At 42.9% G+C, this 20,057-nt stretch overlaps 1 protein-coding gene across 1 annotated transcript in view; it reads left to right on the forward strand.

The window, feature by feature from the left end:
• Nucleotides 1-8,005, forward strand: part of LOC129151069 (putative coiled-coil domain-containing protein 144C) — a 62,054-nt gene extending 54,049 nt beyond the window's left edge. The window contains exons 9-11 of the mRNA XM_054724699.1: nucleotides 36-247; nucleotides 2,869-3,022; nucleotides 7,760-8,005. Of these exons, the coding sequence (XP_054580674.1) occupies nucleotides 36-247; nucleotides 2,869-3,022; nucleotides 7,760-8,005 (612 nt within the window). The remainder of the gene's footprint in view (nucleotides 1-35; nucleotides 248-2,868; nucleotides 3,023-7,759) is intronic.
• Nucleotides 8,006-20,057: the final 12,052 nt, after the last annotated feature.

Genomic DNA, 20,057 nt, shown 5'->3' on the forward strand with positions numbered 1-20,057 from the left:
TTACTTTAAGAATTTATACTTTTTATTTGCTGTAGGCTCAAAGAGCATCTCAAGAAATGTCAGAGCAGATGATAAATAATCACCCTTCAACGATGAGTCATTGGGAACGCAGAAATAAGCAGGTGGAATCAGAAATCTCTAAAGCGAAAACTTCTCAAGATGATATCAAAAGAGAATTGGAAAAGTATGTGCAACTCCGCCAAGAAGAATTGGAAGGCATAAAGTTACTGGAAAATAAGCTAACTGAGTAAGTCAAATGCAGAATAAGAGAAAATAAATTTAACTCATTAATTCGCCTCTAAACTTTAAGCATAGTTACTATTGGGCCAGGTTCATAGATTAATAGTTCGTGAAAGCCAACTAAATCTTAGAGCTGTGGAAAATGATATTACTAAATACACTTACCTTTCAAATGTTCCTTCAAGACAGTTTCATCTCTCCCCCTTTTTTGCTTTTACATGCCTTTATTCTCCCCCCCTACCCCCCTGCGCCTTAATATTTTCATGTAGTTAACTGGGTCTACTACTAGTCTTTAAGCTGAGTGTCTTGAAGCTCTAAAATTTAGACAGTGATATTATTATAAAATTGCTCATCAGAAGTCCCCTAAATAGAAATACTTAATATAACAACTTAAACACAAAGGGTTAAATTACTCCAACACATTCTGGTACTTGGTATATTTACTTTCTTGATTGTGATCTTTGTTATTATCAATAGGCTAGAGGCCTGGTGCATGAAATTCATGCACAGATAGGATCCCTAGGCCTGGCTGGTGATCAGGGCTGATCGGAGCCTTCTGGCTACTGGCCAGGGCCTCCCTTCGTTCCGCACCACTCCCTGGTGGTCAGCGCACATCATAGTGAGTGATCAAACTCCCAGTCTCTCAGTCGAACTCCTGAGGGGACACATTGCATATTAGTATCCTATATATACTATATATACAAAATCGCACGAGACCCAGGCCTGCCGCACCTGCGGGACCCAGACCCGCCATGCCAGTGGGACCCCAGACCCTCTGTGCATGAGTAGCCCGCCGCCTCCATGCTGCATGAGTCACAGGCCCCACAGCCACAGGCCCCACCTTTGTGCCAAGAGGCTCACAAGCTGGGGGGTGGGGGTGGGGAGGGGGAAGAGGGACTGAGAGGTGTTCCATGCACTTCCTGGTGACCGTTTGTTTGGTTGTACTCGCATTCCGGTGTTATGGCCTCGGGCCTTTTATAATATAGATAGATGGCCTCTGGAGCTGTTTTTGTTCATTTGATCACCAGGCAGGTTATCTTGTTCTCCCTTGGAGGCTGTTGCTCTAAATTATGCCTTGGTGTCAAATGATTAATACCTCCAAGGTAATGAGTTTATTGCACAAGGTGGTGAAGGCAAATGCTGGCCAAATTCTTTGAGGGATTTTTTTTTTTTTTAAATCTCTAAAGTGGCTACTAAATATGTCCAAGGACATCTTCAAGGATCTTGTAAGTACAGCCCTTCCAGAGGCAGCAAGTATCCTACCTAATAATAGACAATCATGCAAATTGACCATACCTCTGACACACCCACAAGCCATGCCCACCAGCCACGCCCACCATCCAATCAGAATTAGCATGCAAATTAACCCAAACCAAGATGGCTACAGCCACAGAGAACAAGGTTTCCTACGTAACAGAGGAAGCCAAGCTTTCTGCCTGCCCTTGCCAGGCCTAAGCCTCCACTAAAGCTACAAAGTTTCAATTATAGAAGGGAAACAAATTCAAACAAATGGCGGCAGAATGGAGCTTGAGAGAGTAGGCCAGGGTTGCCAGCAGCAACAGGGGAAGCAAAGCTTTCCACACACCCTGGCAGGGCCCACCTGCTTAAGGCAACAAAGTTTCAATTATAACCCCAACACAAATGGCTGCCGGCCTCCTTGGAGGGAGCTCCAGGCTTGGCTCTGCTCCAGGCTACAGGGTTTCAATTGTAGAAGGAAAATAAATTCCAGATACCAGGGCCTCCGCTTGGGTTGCCAGGGAGCGTGGCCGGCCTGCAAACCACCACAGGCCCCTCGCTCAGGCCGCCCCACGCTCCAAGGGAACCCCCACCAGATCCGGGAAACCCTTCAGGGCAAACCAGCTGGCTCCCACCCCTGTACCAGGCCTCTATCCTATCTAATAAAAGAGTACTATGCAGATTGATCATCACTGCAACACACAATATAGCTGCCCCCATGTGGTCAAAGATCCTGCCCCCATGTGGACACAAGATGGCCACCACAAGATGGCCAGCAGGAGAGGGCAGTTGGGAGGCACCCAGCCTGCAAGGGAGGGCAGTTGAGAAGGACCAGGCCTGCAAGGGAGGGCAGTTGGAGGTGATCAGCCCTGCAGGAGAGGGCAGTTAAGGGTGACCAGGCTGGCAGAGGAGGGAAGCTGGGGGCAAACAGGCTGGCAGCAGAGTGGTTAGAGGGTGATCAGGCTGGCAGGCAGAAGCGGTTAGGGGCAATCAGGAAGGCAGGCAGGCAAGCAGTTGGGAGCCAGAAGTCCTGGATTGTGAGAGGGATGTCCTATATTGGAGAGGGTACAGGCTGGACTGAGGAACAACCCCCCTCCGTGCACGAATTTTGTGCACCGGGCCTCTAGTTACCTGATAAGCCGTCTGTATCACTGACAGCCTCCCTACTTTGGATTAAGTATTTAGCTGGGACCCCCACCCCCTCTTCCTGGAAACATAAGTACTTTTTTAGCAAAATTAAGAACCTATACTTGAATAGAGTAGATCGGCTCTGACACATTTTCATTGCTAAAATGATATTTAATGGGCAATTCCATTTACTATCCTGGCTACTTTAAAAAATTATAAGTCACTTTAAGGAAAAATAAAATACTAAGCATTTGTTGTTTACAGTTTTCCCAGGACTACAAAGAGGCTATCAGAGGTCGGCAACAAACTTTTCGTAGAGCAACAGCTGAATGCAGTATTGCTCAGCAAGAGAACTTCTACACCAGGAGATAACTTGGGGATTCCTACCTCAAGGTCAAGCACTTCAACTTACCACAGGGTTAGTTATATTATCTTTTTTCCCCTTGGGTTTCAGATTTCTGATATAATCCTTGTGTTTCATTTGGTGAAATTCTGAGCTGCTCAATTGACTAGTACACACTTAATTATTGTGCTAATATAGAAAGAAGATAGAAGTTTTATAATCATTTTTAAGTCCCTGGAGCTCTCATTTTTAAGAGATGCCTATCATTAACTTTATTTAATCAATGTGACTAAAGTGACACATTTTAAACTTCTTAAAAAGCTGCATTTCAGTTTGCTTATATATAGTAATTGTCTATATATAAGCAATACAATTGTATAATATTGTCTAATAACCAGTGGTTATGATTTAATGGTGTTTTATGGTCTTTTTCAGGCCAATAAAGGTAGCACAGGCCTTTGCTAAATGAGACTTCAACCTATTTTTTTCAGTGTGCTTCATCATAATACAACATAGAAGAGCAAAGCTAAGAATTTTTAGAGAGCCTTTTGGCCAAATAATTTCTCAGTTTTCACAAATTTGTGAAACAGGTCTACCAGTACAAAAAAAAAATCAAATAGTTTTGTGAATTGTTAGGCGAAACTATGATGCAGACTTGAAATGTTCTCACCAGAAAATCAGAAAATGTCTCATTTTCCAAAATTAAGAAGAAAGAGTATGTAAATGCAGAAGCAATGCAAGGGAAGATATTTGAGGAAATTTTTTTTTGTTTGCTATTTTGGGAGGAATGAAGTCCTTACTTTTACAATTTCTATATAAATGGAAAAAATAGTTGATTCTAAACTTAACATTGTAGTTTCAAAGTATATGTAGTTTCCTTATCGGGCATTGGTTCACCAAATCATGCTAGACTCTGTAAGAGAGAGTATGAAGCACCAATCTATCAAGATATAGAGATAGGTCACCAAAATTTCTTTTTAAAAAAATATATTTCATTGATTTTTTACAGAGAGGAAGAGAGAGGGATAGAAAGTTATAAATATTAATGAGAGAGAAACATTGATCAGCTGCCTCCTGCACACTCCCTACTGGGTATGTGCCCACAACCAAGGTACATGCCCTTGACCGGAATCGAAACTGGGACCCTTGAGTCCGCAGGCCAACTCTCTATTCACTGAGTCAAACTGGTTAGGGCACAAAATTTCTATAGCAACTGTTGTTTACAAAATTCTTAGACTTATTGAAAGAAGGTGCCTTGTAGAATCACTGGGGATGTAGTTATTGCCATTAGGAAAACAACTAATTCTATGAGAGATGGTAACATGTTGTCTAAAATAATTGAAAGGGGTGGGTTTTGGGATGGGGCAGTACAAAACAACAGACTTCTAAAGATTTTTAAATTATGGTTTTAAAGAATAAATGTTACAAATACATCAATATTGAATTTGTTTATCAATCCCTTTATTTGTAAGGTTTAAACATTTTGGACTATTCTTACTGTGGTGTTCTGTCTTATTAAGGATTGTTTTTCTAACTTTAAGGACAATCCTTCCTATCTAATAAAGATGTAATATGCAAATTGACCATCACTTCAACACACAACATGGCCATACCCATATAGTCAAATTAAGCCACCCCCATGTGGACACAAGATGGCCAGCAGGGGAGGGCAGTTGTGGGCCATCACGCCAACAGGGGAGGGCAGTTGGGAGGGACCAGGTCTGCAGGTGATGACAGTAAGGGGCAACCAGGCCTGCAAAGGAGGGCAGTTGGGGGCAATTAAGCTGGCAGGTGAGGACAGTTAGGGGAGACCAGTCTGACTAGGTAGGTCAGTTAGTGGTGACCAGGCCAGTAGAGGAGGGCAGTTGGAGGTGACCAGGCCTGCAGGAGAGGATAGTGAGGGCCAACCAGGCCAGCAGGGAGGGCAGGTAGGGGTGACCAGGTTGACAGGGGAGGGCAGTTTAGCGCAATTGGGCCAACAGGAAATAAGTTAGGCATTGATCCAGTTGGCAGGGGAGTGGTTAGGGGCTGATCAGGCTAGCAGGTAGAAGTGGTTTAGTGGCAGTCAGGCAGGCAGGCAGGTGAGCAGTTGGGAGCCAGCAGTCCTAGATTGTGAGAGGGATGTCCTTCGGGATCAGGCCTAAATGGGCAGACATCCCTCGAGGTGTCCCAGATTGGAGAGAGTGCAGGCTGGGCTGAGGGACACTCCCCCCCCCCATGCACGAATTTCATGCACTAGGCCTCTATTGATTTGCATAATAAAGTAGCACTCTAATCTGTGATTTCAGTTCTCTTCACATTGATGATATTTAGGTTTGTTGCCTTTGACATCATTACATGGAGGTGAGCCTTGCCCAATTGATTCCATTGTACTGATATAGTTTGCTACATATCTGTTTTGCTAAGTCTTACTGTTAGTTTTCTTCACATTCTAGTTTAATTCTGGATGTGTATCCAATGTATCAGAAGTGATTTCACAGTTTTATTTATGTTATTATGATAAATTACAAAAGTTAAAATTAGCCTGACATATCACTTGATTTTCTTGCACATAGAATTGTTTTCTTAGAACTGAAAACTTAAAAATTTATTCCTAACAATTTTATAACAGACAGAATTTATTTGATTTCAAAATTTTTTATATTCAACTGTTTTTCAGTATTTGTGTTCCTAACACAATGCATGTCACATAGTTCCTCATTGTTCTTTCAGTTTGTGTTAAATAGGGAGACTCAATTTTACATTGATTGATTTTTGGACTTTTGGTTCATTTCTAAGACTCATAAAATATTAGAACTTTAATAATTTCTCTAATTTTTTTCTATTTCTTAAATGTGTTAGCATTTGGTTAGCAACTCTTGGTATACAAATACATGGAAGCTAAAACAGTTCCTGTTCCTAAGACTTCAGCTTTGTACATGGCAGACAGAACATTGCATCTCAACACAATGTTGAGTCTCAGTGCTTCCTGATGAAGCACAGACCTCATGTTTACGTGAACAAGGCAGTGTCTTTCTACTCTGAATTTAACGTCTATTCACTCTCTCACAGTGGGTATGCTAGTTTTTCAGAAGGCAGGAACAGAGCTTAATAAACTCGTTTATCCCATCAATTATATGCTCTAGGTAATTCCTCATGTCTTCACTTTATTTTGTCCACTTAGACAATTGCCCTGTAGTCATATCTGTAAGTGTAGGGTAGTTATCTTTCTTGTTGGAGCTGGGCTGGGGTAGGTGGCAAATGACAGCCCTGTTTCCCTCTTGAGATTAGATCACAGGAGTCAGGCAGATGGAGATGGACTTACCAGCTTGCTTACTCACACATACTAAGGCATTGGAAAATGTGGTTTAGATGTGGGGTCACAGTTGGCTTCTGAACACTCATCCCAAATCAGGCAGTTTCACACCCAGTTGTGAGTGGAGGAAAGAAATAGCTGACACCTGTCCCTGGGCAGGCTGCTCCCTGCAGAGATGAGAGCAGACCCAAATTCATGTGACTGTGGGCAGACATGTCTTTTCAAACAAGTGTTTTGGAGCTAAGCAAGCATCCTCAGTTCCTTTTCTCAAGTGCACACAACAGGTACACCTCCCGTCCTCTCGTGAGGAAGGTAGAGGGAGTCTAAGGCCTCATGTGGAGACTGGAGGACAGAGAAGTGAAGGTGCTCCTATAATTTCTGATGGGGTTAAATCACAATGGAAATTAAGTTCATGTCTTGTGTACAGACCAACTAAGGATGAAAGAGGATGGGCAGAAGTATGCTAGACGGTAAAGAGAAATTTGTTTTGTGCTTTACTGGTAAATTTTGCTATACATAACCCCCAACACAGATAATTCATTTGTTGATTGATTTTGGTAAATCAAGTTTTATTTGGAGGGAATGGATAGTTCCTTTAAGGAAGAATTTCCTTAGTTTAACTAAAAAATTTCTCCTTCAAGTTTCTTGTAGTGTGGCTAAATAATCTGTGCTTTATAAATTGAGTGTAAAGACTGCTACTAATAGGATTTATGTTATTAACTAGTGGCCTGATGCAAGAAATTCGTTCACGGGGTGGGGTGGGGTGTCCCTCAGCTAGGCCTGCAACCTCTCCAATCTGGGAACCCTTGAAGGATGTCCTGCTTCCAGTTTACAGGGATCAGGCCTAAACCAACAGTCGGACATCCCTCTCGCAATCCGGGACTGCTGGCTCCTAATGCTGTCATGCAGTAAAGGCTTAGACAGTCAACAGTGGGGATAGGGGGGAGGGGACCAGCCAGGCTGCAGCTCAGGAGAGGGACAAGCCACCCAACCCGGGATCGGTGCCAGTGCCAGCGCCTGTGCCTGCAGCCCGGGAGAGGGACAAGCCACCTGCCCCATGGTCCTAAGCACCTGCGCTTGCGGCACAGGCGAAGCACCCTCCCAGGGTCCCCTGTGGCTGCGGCCACCCCGGGTAAAGCTGGCCTGGGTCCTGGGTGCCCGCAGCCGGACAGAGGGAGTGAATTCTGTGCCCCAGGTGCCGGCGACCAGCCACAGGAGGGAATCCTGGGTGCCAGTTGTGGGGCGAGGCAGAGGCAGTTAAGGCCAGGCCGGCAGGAAAGTAGTTAGGGGCAATCAGGCAGGCAGGCAGAGGTGGTTAGGGGTGACAGGCAGGCAGGCAGGTGAGTGGTTAGGAGCCAGTGGACCTGGATTGTGAGAGGCAGTTGGACAAGGGGTCCCAGATTGGAGAGGGTGCCAGCCGGGCTGAGGGATCCCTGAATTTCGTGCACTGGGCCTCTAGTCTGAATATATTGAGACCAGAGTCACTTATCTCTTGTATGGGCTTTTTCATGATTTAGAATACAGACCCCATCATCTACCAGCATATCCATGACAGCCCGAGTCAGGCTGCATTTGGATCCCCAGCATTGCGAACAGGGTCATCGGGGGTCACCACAGGCTCCGGTTTCCTCGAAGACACCCCATCTTTCCCTGCGAAGGCCACTGCTCCAGGTACACCTCAGAGGGGTTCCCATTCCTTTGGCCTGGGCTATGCAGGACAGACCAGTGGGCTGGGACCTGGGGATCAGGAAGGAGTGGCATGAGGTACAGGAGAACTGAAGCACCACCAGGAGCAGACCCCTTACCCAGCAACACAGAACCCAGTGTGGCCCCTCAGCGCCTCCATGGGCCACCCCCCGCCTCCACAGCAGGGAAACGCAACTTCGGGGGGCTGGGGGCTAGCAGCACTTGGCCTGAAGGGGGCTGGAAAGCTCATTTTAAAGAAAAACCAATTTAAGTTAAAAAAAAAAAAACTAAATTTTTATTAATAGCAGGTTTTCTTGGAATCACAAAGTAATACATTCAGTGTGAAATATGACCTGACTTGTTTAAACTTCTTTAAACCAATGATATCAAGGATTTTCTGAAGTTATGGTTATTCAATGGACCGATAATAATTGCATTTTTATCAGATTAATCTAAACAGCATTATATATACCTGTTCTCTATTATCTAAAATTAAAATGAGTCTGAATTAATTTTATTTATGTGATTAATTTTCTATTTGTGCAATCCCCAATGCTCCAGTCTCTAAAAGTAGTATTTAAAGGACACATTTCATAAGCTATACTGTATATCATTCCTCTAATAACGTCTCATTTAACTTAAATACTAAAAATAATATTTGATCTATTTCAGATGTCACAGGATTATGGAAAAACCCTATCTAGAGAAATGAAAGATGGTATGTTGCCAAAGTTTATTAATAACTAGAGGCCCGGTGCACGAAATTCGTGCACGGAGGGGGGTTCTCCCTCAGCCCAGCCTGTACCCTCTCCAATATGAGACCCCTTGAGGGATGTCCAACTGCCCGTTTAGGCCCGATCCCAGTGGGATCGGGTCTAAACGGGCAGTCGGACATCCCTCTCACAATCCAGGACTGCTGGCTCCCAACTGCTTGCCTGCCTGCCTTCCTGATTGGCCCTAACCACTTCTGCCTGCCAGCCTGATCACCCCCTAACCACTCCGCTGCCAGCCTGATTGATGCCTAACAGCTCCCCTGCCAGCCTGTTTGCCCCCAACTTCCCTCCTCTGCCGGCCTGGTCACTCCTAACTGCCCTCTCCTGGAGGGTTGATCACCTCCAACTGCCCTTTCTTGCAGGCCTGGTCCCTCTCAACTGCCCTCCCTTGCAGGGCTGATCCCTCACAACTGCCCTCCCTTGCAGGCCGGGTGCCTCCCAACTGCCCTCTCCTGCTGGCCATCTTGTGGTGGCCATCTTGTGTCCACATGGGGGCAGCTATATTGTGTGTTGCAATGATGATCAATCTGCATATTATTCTTTTATTAGATAGGATAGAGGCCTGGTACAGGGGTGGGGGCCAGCTGGTTTGCCCTGAAGGGTGTCCCAGATCAGGTGGGGTTTCCCTTGGGGTGTGGGGCGGCCTGAGCGAGGGGCCTGTGGTGGTTTGCAGGCCGGCCACGCCCCCTGGTAACCCAAGCGGAGGCCCTGGTATCTGGAATTTATTTTCCTTCTACAATTGAAACTTTGTAGCCTGGAGCGGAGCCAAGCCAAGCCTGGGGCTACCTCCGAGGCCGCAGCCATTGTGTTGGGGTTATAATTGAAACTATGTTGCCTTAAGCAGGTGAGCCCGGCCAGGGTGTGTGGAAAGCTTTGCTTCCCCTGTTGCCGGCGGCAACCCTGGCCTGCTCTCTCAAGCTCCATTCTGCCGCCATTTGTTTGAATTTGTTTACCTTCTATAATTGAAACTTTGTAGCTTGAGTGGAGGCTTAGGCCTGGAAATGGCAGGCGGAAAGCTTGGCCTCCTCTGTTACCTAGGAAACCTTGCTCTCTGTGGCTGTAGCCATCTTGGTTTGGGTTAATTTGCATACTCGCTCTGATTAGATGGTGGGCGTGGTTTGTGGGCGTGGCTTGTGGGTGTGTCGGAGGTATGGTCAATTTGCATATTTGTCTATTATTAGATTAGATTTTAGATATCATTGAATTTTTAAATAAACTGAGAATAGGAAATGACATCTGTTTCCATGTTTGGATAAAAATATACTTCATTAAGTATTTTCTTATCCATGTAAATGAAAAATGTGAAATATAAACAGTCATAAGGAAGAATATGTTTATTCCACATGTAATTATCATGTTCTAAAGCTCTTTAAAGATCTCAGAAGTCTACCAGTATGTATGTCTCTTCATTTCTGTCTATTCTCTTCCTTCCCTCTGCCATGGACTGTCGACATGCACACTGAAACTATGGTCAGAAAACTGGCTTCATCCACTTCTCATGTTTTTGCTAGTGCTATAAGGCCAAATAACCAGACTCGTTTAGTAATACTGAGTCAGGCAGTTACAGTTCATATAACTGTCAACTGAGGGGCAATATTCAAAATTCCAGTCATTGACTTTGTCATTCTTTTACCTTGCACCCTCATGAAAAACTCCAAATTCCTTTGCATGGAGTAAAAACACTGAAATCCACTCAGTTCTTGCCAAATAATGCAGCCTCATATTTGCTGCTGTGCCCCTTTGCTCTAGCAGCTAGCTAAACTAGACTATTTCTAGTTCCACAAATGGTCTTCCTCATTCTAGTCCTGGCATCTGCTTCATTTCTCTTTCTGGCATACTTTTCTTTATTCCGTCAGGCATGAACTTACATATCACCACCACCAAAAAGCCAACAATATTGACACAAAACTGGGATGTCTCCTCTGTGCGCTCCAATAGTGCCTTGTGTTACATTGGTTGGTAATATCTATTGCTCTGAGTGGAAATTGCCTGTTCATTAGTTGTATTTTTTCAGTTTATAGTAAACTAGAGGCCCGATGCATGAAATTCATGCAAAGGTAGAGTCCCTAGGCCTGGCTGGCAATTAGGGCTGATGGGAGCCTTCCAGGTTCTGGACGGGCCTTCCTTCATTCCATGCTGCCCTCAGTGGTCAATGCATGTATAGAGAGTGATCAAACTCCTGCATATTAGCCATTTTTATATACAGATGATTGTTCAGGGGTGGGCTGTGTCATCTTCATCTTGTAACTCCACTGCTTGTCATACTACCTTAGTGCACGGTGTTGAATAAATGAATGAAGGATGGGGAAAACCAGAAGCTCTGATACTTAGCCGTGATACCAATTAATACAGTGTGCAACCACTGAATTAATAATTAAGCTTCATGGTATTCTTGTGCTGTGTATCCAGTTATAGATGTCTTTATTCTTCTTAACACTCATACATAATTGTAGTTTAAAGAATAGAATTCTTTTTCTTTCCAGGTGCTGCTAAATTTAAAGCTGAATCCTATAGAGTTTGTCCTGAGGATCTGTAGGATCAGTCAGTCAGTCAAGTTCATGTCAAGATCTACAAGAATATAAAGAGATTTTGCTGGAAAATCACATGATCTGAAATGCTGGAAGCCAATTCCAGCATGCCAGGAGGGCTGAATCATCTGGGATGTCTGAAAGGCATTTCTCCAAACCTGAAAAGGATGATTGCTTGCTGCCAGACAGCTCAGGAAATCTTAATCTACATGTTATTGCCTCCTCCTGTCCAAACACCTGAACAGCTGGAGGTAACTCCACCAATCTGACAATGGATTTGTGTATGAAACCCTGACCTTTGATGTGATATCTCCACTTTGCCTTAGGACAAATTGTGTTCATAAAAAGCCAGGGGTCCTGAGACAAGGAGAACTTAGTTCCTTTAGCTAAGTCTTCTCTGACTCCCTATAATGCCTATCAAAATTATGTTTCATCTCTGGACTCTTATTTAATTTATACACAGCCCCTTCTCCAGATTGCTGAACCCTTCTAGATGCCGGATCAAGACTACCGGCTTTACTGAAACATAAACAGCAAAAAATTATTTACTGGACTGTTTATATAGCATTTTGTTTTCCATTAGACTCATGACATGAACTTTTGATTAAAGAAAAAAATTTTGATCATATGTTTGATGAAAATTTATATTGTATTTGAAACTGGGGTATTTTGGGGGAATCTAACTAAGTTTTAAGCACATTTTGTACATGAAAGCCAGCACTATTGAATTATACATACTCAAATTGACCAAATACCAACTGTTTAAACAATATCCAAACAAACAACTTGTCATTCATATTTTAACTAGAGGCTGGTAAATGAAAATTCATACACTGGAGGGGGGGTCCTTCAGCCCAGCCTACCCCCTCTCCCTCAGGGGCGGGAGGCCACCCTGTGATCAGGGAAAGGCGATGCCCCATCACACCTCTGCTGCTGCCACTGCTGGCAGAGCAAGCCTCGGCCGGCCCTGGTTACCTGAGCCTTGGGCGGCCCTGGGCAGCTGGGCAGCGGCCATCCGAGACCACCATATTTTAATGATGCTTGTTGATAGATTTTTTTTACATATTCCAATTTTATCCCCATAGTTGGTCCTAAAGATTTAGACAGACACAATTTTGACAGTTGCTGCTATGGCTTCTAGTTAACTGTATTAAAAATGTTATAGTGCCATTGGACTTATGTAATTTTAAACACTGATTTAAAAATCTTTCCTCATGGGGGAAATAGTTTGCCTAAGGGTTTTCTACTTTTCCACTTATTGATTTTTTAGAAAGTCTTAAAATTACAAAAAAGTTCCAAGTTTCAGTACAAAGAACTCTCTTGCCCTGAACCATATGAGATTAAATTGTTGACACTATGCCACCATGCCTTATTCCTTTAGAACATTCCACTTGCCTACCATACCACCTTCACAGTCAGAAAATTCACACTAATACATGCTATAATTTCATCCTCACATTCTTTTCAATTTTTGCCACTTGTCTGTGGCATCTGTTATAGCATAAAAACCCTGTTCAGATCCATGTGTTACACTGAGCTGTAGAATATATTCTTCTCCTTCAGTCTGGAACAGGTCCTTAGTCTTTCCTTGACTTTCATGACCTGGAATCTTTTGAAGAGGAAGTTCCACTAATGTATGTAGAATGTCCTTCAATTTCAGATCATGGATTTTTCTGCTGTTTCCTTATGATAATATTTAGATCAGACATTTTTAGCAAGCGCATCACAGAAGTAGTCCTATACTCTCCTCATTGCATCCTTTGATGTGACCTATAATTTTGATTTGCCATTCTTGGTGATGTTAATGTTGATCAGTGAAGGTACTATCTGCTGGGTTTCTCCTCTGTAATGTTTTCTTTTTCACTTCACAAGTATTGCTTTATAGGGAAGTTTTTAGAGTCAGTGTAAATATCTCTTCATTAAACTTTTGATTTATTCATTTATCAATATGAACTCAGTTTATTTCATTTAATGGGTTATAATTTGTTAAAATTATTTTTAGAATTTTTCTTTTAGAAATATTCTGTATTGGAAGTTTCAGTCTTATCGAAAAGTTACAAGGATAGTACGAAGAATTCCTAAAACCATTCCCCAAAGGTTAACATTTTACTACATTTACTTTATCCTTTCTCTTTTCCTGCCTATTACCGAAATAAATATAAATGTAGGTTTATTAGATATAATATATGAATCATTTGTAAGTTGCAGACATGATACCTCTTTACTCCTAAATACTTTAGTGAGCATTTCCTAAGAAAAAGGAGAGATCTTACATAATCCTATATAATAAAGAGGTAATATGCAAATTGACCATCACTACACTACACAAGATGGCCGCCTCCATGTGGTCAAAGATGGCCGCCACAACATGGCTGGCAGGGTAGGGCAGTTGTGTGCAATCAGACCAACAGGGGAGGGCAGTTGTGAGGGACCCGGCCTGTGAGGGAGGGCAGTTAGGCGCAATCAGACCTGTAGGGGAGGGTAGTTAGGGGTAACCAGGCTGGCAGGGGAGGGCAGTTAGGGGTGAACGGGCCAGCAGGGGAGGGCACTTGGAGGCATCCAGGCCTGCAGAGGAGGAGAGTTAGGGGTGACGAGCCATCAGGGGAGGGCAGTTAGGGGTGACCAGGCTCGCAAGGGAGTGGTTAGGGGGTGATCAGGCTGGCAAGCAGAAGTCATTAGGGGCAATCAGGCAGGCAGGCAAGTGAGCGGTTGGGAACCAGCAGTCCTGGATTGTGAGAGGGATGTCTGACTGCCTGTTTAGGCCCCATCCCTCGAGGGGTCCCAGATTGGAGAGGGTGCAGGCTGGCTGAGGGACACACCCCCCATGAACAAATTTCGTGCACCAGACCTCTAGTTGTAGTATAATTATCAAAGTCAGGGAATGAAAATTGGGTCAGTATTAATATTTAATCTTGGATATTATTCAGATATTTGTTATTGTCTCAATAATATCCTTTACAGTCCAAGTAAATCCAAGATGATGTGTCATGTCCAATGTCCTGTTTCTTTAGTCTCTTTTAATCTGGGACAGTTCTTCAGGTTTCCTTTGCTTTGCATGACATTCACAGTTTGAAGAGTATAGGCCAGTTATTTGTAGACTTTCCATTTAGTTTCTGCTGAAGTTTCATCATGTGGCTTCACGTTATGCCATGTGGCAGGAGTGTCACAAAAACGATGCTGACTTCTTCCCATGCAGCAAATCTGCAGGCAAATGCTCGGCTCCCTTACTGCCAGTGTTGACTGTGATCATGTGGTTACAAAGTGTCTGTCAGGTTTGTTCACAGTAAAGGCACTGTTTACCTATTGCATGTCACAAATATCTTGTGTGGAGGTACTCTGAGTGTAAATATTTTGTTACTCCTTAAAATTACAGATACTAGATTTAGCATCCATTGATTATCATTTCAGGAATCAATTATTATGTTGTTTGCCAAATGATATACTTATTAATTCATTCCTCCTACATTGATAAAGGCTTAATGACAAATAAACAAACAAACAAGGGAGAAGGGAAAGCTTATTGTTTTGGTGCTTAATTTCCCCAGGTTGGGCCAGTGGTTCCATTTCAAGGTGAGTTCATGTGTTCTGACCTGTCCCCATTATTGTTTGGGCACTTCCTTCCTCTCTGGACAACAAGATATTCCAATCTCATCCTGCAGTTTTCTGCCCCAGCCCTTTTTCATAAAAGCCCTGATTCCTTTCAGGGGCCAGTGATGTTTAGAAACCAAGATCCGGACATGAATTGTGGTAGATGTGCATATTTCTATTGGGGTTGTCATTGCTCATAGGTTCCTTCAGTGAGCAGCAGGGAATCATGTGTGCACATATATACACATACATAGATGCACACATTAATCTCCAGCTCTGCGTCAAAATATTTTGAAAAGCAAGAGTTCTTACCAATACTTCCATTCCAGTCTAATCCAACATGGTTCATTCTAGTTGTTCACTTTCAATTTTTAACTTCCTTTCTGACAGGAGGCTGGCTCTCATCATTAGTATCTGATAAATAGTTCAATCTTCTTGTTGTAACCAGTCTCTGTTGTCCCTGCCCTATGCACATGTCCTTCTCACCCGCTGCTTGGATTGTAACACCCCATATTGAATTGTCTCCACTGCTGTGCCTTCCAACTGTATGCCCTCTGTACCCCATCCTTTCCCAGACCCCTGTGCCGCCTCTTCTGCAGATGATTGCCCCCATCAGGCTCTGAAACCCCAAGAGGGGCTGTCCTTCTGCCCTGTATAGATGCCTCCTGACTTTGTTCAGTCTTTGATCTCTCATCCTATGTCGTTCACCTTTCAGGGATGCTCTGACTTAAGCTCCAGCACTGTACACCTTCCTCATTCCATCCAGGCTCCAGCACCTCACTCTGGGCCACCACACCTCCCTGATTTTGTCCCCATGCCTTAGAACCGAATGTTTGGGAAGAGAAGAGAGCAGGAAGGGCTCCAAAGTCCTTTAATAAACACCTTGTCAAGCACTATAAATACACCATCAGATTTTGACCGGTATTATATTGTATCTATAAATAAATTGTAGAGAAAAGACATTTATACTAGCAAAACTGAGTTTTCCAAACTATTTAATAGTCTGATTGGTTAACTCTCAATGTTTTAAATATTTCCCATAGCCATCTTGCATTTGTTTTTTAGATTTAATCTCAATCATTTAATACTCTTGATCCTGGTATACATATCAATTTAAAATTCTATTTTCTTTTTCTTGCTAGCATTAGAAATAAAATTATATTGCATTTTGAGCTTGGATTCAGTACCTTGCTAAACTCTTGTTTTTTTCTTACATGAATGATTTATCTGCAGATTCTTTTGGATTTTCTATATGAACAGACATGTAATCTACAAATTGTGATCGTTTTGTTTCTTCTTTTCTTGTTCTTAGAATTTCCTTTATCTTTCTTACTGCAAGAATGGTTGCAAAAAAGGGGGTGTCCATGTCTTGTTGAAATTCCACAGGAGAAACAGAATATCTCTCTGTCATTATGTAGATAGTAGGGTTTTAAAAGGACACATCCCTTATTAGTGTGTTCATTTCTCTTGCTCTAAAACAAGTTGTTATCAGTGGAAGTGAAGTTCTTGGGGTGCTGCTGGAAGAAGCATTTCTCAAGACCCCCAGGGAAGATGAGATATGGTGGAAAGGTTTATTTCTTTGGAATTACACCCCTGGGTTTCCAAAGTCCCATTTCCCTTAGTCCAGTCATTGAAGAAGAATAGCTGGGGTTGCAGTGGAGCAGCAAGCAAAGCCATTGTCCAGAGTTTCCTTTCCATGTTGGAGCTGGGTCCAGCTTAGCATCAGGCTAGTCACAGTCCATTAGTCCAGTGCGTGGGGATCCACATGGAACAAAAGAGCTGCATAAGCTCCGAGTATCATAAGTCCCAAGAGAGCCAAGAACACAAGAGAGCGAGCTCCTTTGTTTCAGGGGTGGGGAACCTTTGTTCTGCCAAGGGCCATTTGGATATTTATAACATCACTAGTGGTGGTGCATGGATTAGTTGCACGTTAAAAGGAAATTATTTAGAAGAAATATTTTAATATCGCTATTTGCCCTTTCTCTATAATAGAAGTGTCAGGGATGAAAGAAAATTAGTAACATGTATATAAAAATAATATATAAATTGATTAATAAACAAGAACAGCATGAAATTACAACAATAACATGATATGAAAACAACAAAAACATGATATAAAAACAACTGATAAAAACAATGACTGATAAACTTATTATAACACTGAGGCCAGTGTCAGATGTAGACAAATCAATTCGTGGAATCAGAACAACCTCTCCTCTGCAGATTCTGTGAATACTTCAGCTTCAATTATGTGAGGTCGCAATCTTTTGATAATAAATCTAGTACCATTACAAAGACCCCATTTACTATTAAGATCTCTCAGTAGCATGATGATTGCACCTACTTTCAATTCTAATTTATGACACAGCATTCCCAAAGGAGCAATACTTTCAAGAAATTTGATGGGAAAATTTTCCTTTTCAGCAGCATCTGTTGAATCTAGTATTATTGTCAATTACACTGTTGTCTCTGAGTCCTAATGCAATATCCATTCCCCAGCCTTTTTCACCATGTGGGAAAAGAATAGAATACATCATTGCATCTAATGTAGGAAACAGCAAGAGTTTTATATGTATCATGCATGTGTGAGTCAATGTAGCCTTTTATAGATATAGAGCAAACTTGCTTAATTATACCTGCTTTCTGATGTGGCTAAACTTTTTCCAGCCCAGTGAAGCACCCAGCATCTCTGTCAGATAATTGTCAGCAACATAGCAGTAAATATCTACAAGAAGCAGATTATTATTGTAGATCATGCAGGGAGAACAAAGGGTAAAATATTTAAGTGTTTGACTATATTCTGTGCAGTGAGAAACCCTGAAGTCATTTTCAAGGTCCACATTTCTTATTTCTTTTCAGTCGAGTCAAGTTTCTAAGCTTTCTTAATCTCCATTTTCCAGCTAATGAAAAGAAAATAGGATTCCACTGAGTCTCCTAACTACCTACTCCAGGACTCACCTGCTCCACCATCCTGCCACAGTCCCACTCTCATTGGGTCCCACTGGGGCTGGTAGCACCTTCACTGCTGTCCACTGCCAGCATCGCATCCTTGATGCCCACCATGTTTTGTGCTGCCCTCTGGTGTTCAGCGCACATAATAGCAAGTGTTAGAACTCCTGTCTGGACATTTTGCATATTAGGCTTTTATTCTATAGGATTGGGCCTGAGGATGTAACATGAATCTGGGCAGGAGGAGGACACATGCATTTGGTGTATCGCAAGGTTGTTCAAAGTTCTTGGCCATGTGGGCTTGGACACATGGCTGCCTACTTCGTGAGGCCAGCGAGGAGAATCTTTCATTTTAGGGAGAGCTCAGTCTTCTTCTTTTTATTAATATTTGACTTATTACTTTTTTATTTTGGAACCCATATAACTTTATGAACCGGTGTCTCTCCAATAAATTCAATGAGAGAGAGAGAGAGAGAGAGAGAGAGAGAGAGAGAGAGAGAGAGAGAGAGAGAGAGAGAGAGGAAGATAGATGTGAAAACATTTAGCGGTCCAGTGCATGAAATTGAGGGACTAGAGGGGGTCCCCTCAGCCTGGCCTATGCCCTCTTGCAGTCTGGACCCCTCAGGAGATGTCCGACTGCCGGCTTAGGCCCACTCCCCAATCTGGCAGTCGGACATCCCTCTCACAGTCTGGAACCCCTCACTCCTTACTGCCCACCTGCTTGCAGCTCCTTACTGCTGCCATGGAGGTGGGATAAGCTCCTGCCACCACCTATGCTGTGCTCCTCAGAAGGGAGCCTGGCATCTGGCTGAGCAGCATTGCCCCTGTGGGAGCTCACTGACCACCAGGGGGCAGCTCCTGCATTGAGCAACTTCTTGGTTTTCCACAATCTGCTGCACTTCAGTCATTAACTTCTTCAGCTGACTCCATGTTGGCACCTCAGTCCCTTGCGTAGCTTTCAGTTTTCTTCTTCTTCTACCTCTTTGCTATCATGGGGCTCTTGGCCAAAAGGGCATGAGGGGCCAATTTAGAATGTTCAGGTGCCTTCCTAGGGGGCCCTTTACACAGTGGAAGGGATTAAATCCTTTCATGTCCTTTTTAAATTGCTGCCAGACATTCAAAGAATTAGTTTGTAAGTTTATTTGGGATAATTGTATATTATGCTGTTGTAATTCTAAAATATCCAGAGATGTGTTATCTTTGTCTCCAATCACCAAGAAGATGATTTTTTATTGATCCCCAAGGGTGCAAGGTACTATTATAGGTAATGGGGGTAACACAAATCTGGGAAAAATTATAATGGCATAGTAGAATAATATCATGTAAGGATATTCTTTGCTCTAAGCCATGGCAATTTCATTTCAAACTGTCTGCCAGTTTCTTTTTGTATAGACAAGTTCTTAGATACATTTTCTATACCTCGCCCAGGAGCAAGTAATGGTAGTCCCTTTCTTTGGTATCCACACGAGGCAAAAACCTCTCTTGAATTTTACATACAAAGGAGTAATGGTTTGATTTGGTGTCCTACAAAAGGGAAGCTGGGTGGAGTCCCCTGTGTAATTGTACTTCCTTGCCCCACCCATGGTCCTCCTGGATGACCAAGGTATTTGGTATTATTGGTGACTACATTAGGAGGGGGATCAGCCCTCGTAAGGGCTCTTACCCATAAAGAGTCACGAACATAAGTCCAAAATACTTCCCCATTTGCCCCAGGTAATCTTACCGTACAGCTGTTGACTGCTAGCATGGCAAGAAAGGTGTTCTCAGGCATCCTTGGGGTTCTGGTTACCTCACAATTTCTTTTTTCTTTTTATTTTTTAAATTTTTTGTTTTTAGTATTATTATTATTTTTTATGTGTCCTTATTCCCCCATTACCCTCCATCCCCAATTCGTGCCCCACCCCCCTGTTGTCTGTGTCCATTGATTAGGCTTGTTGCATGTACACAAGTTCCTTGGTTGATCTCTCCCCCTTTCTCTCTCCAGCACCCTCCTTCCCTGAGGTTTGAGGTTCTGATCAATGTTTCTCAGTCTCTGGATCTGTTCTTGTTTATCAGTCTATGCCATTTATTATATTCCACAAATGAGTTAGATCATGTGATATTTACCTTTCTTGGCCTGGCTTATTTCAATTAGCATAATGCTCTCCATCTCCATCCATGTTGTTGCAAATGGCAGGAGCTCCTTCTTTTTTACCACATCATAGTATTCCATTGTATAGATGTACCACAGTTTTTTAATCCACTCATCTGCTGATGGGCATTTGGGCTGTTTCCAAATCTTAGCTATGGTG

Source organism: Eptesicus fuscus, chromosome 2 (assembly GCF_027574615.1).
Source record: "Eptesicus fuscus isolate TK198812 chromosome 2, DD_ASM_mEF_20220401, whole genome shotgun sequence".
In the NCBI taxonomy this organism is placed as follows: domain Eukaryota; kingdom Metazoa; phylum Chordata; class Mammalia; order Chiroptera; family Vespertilionidae; genus Eptesicus; species Eptesicus fuscus.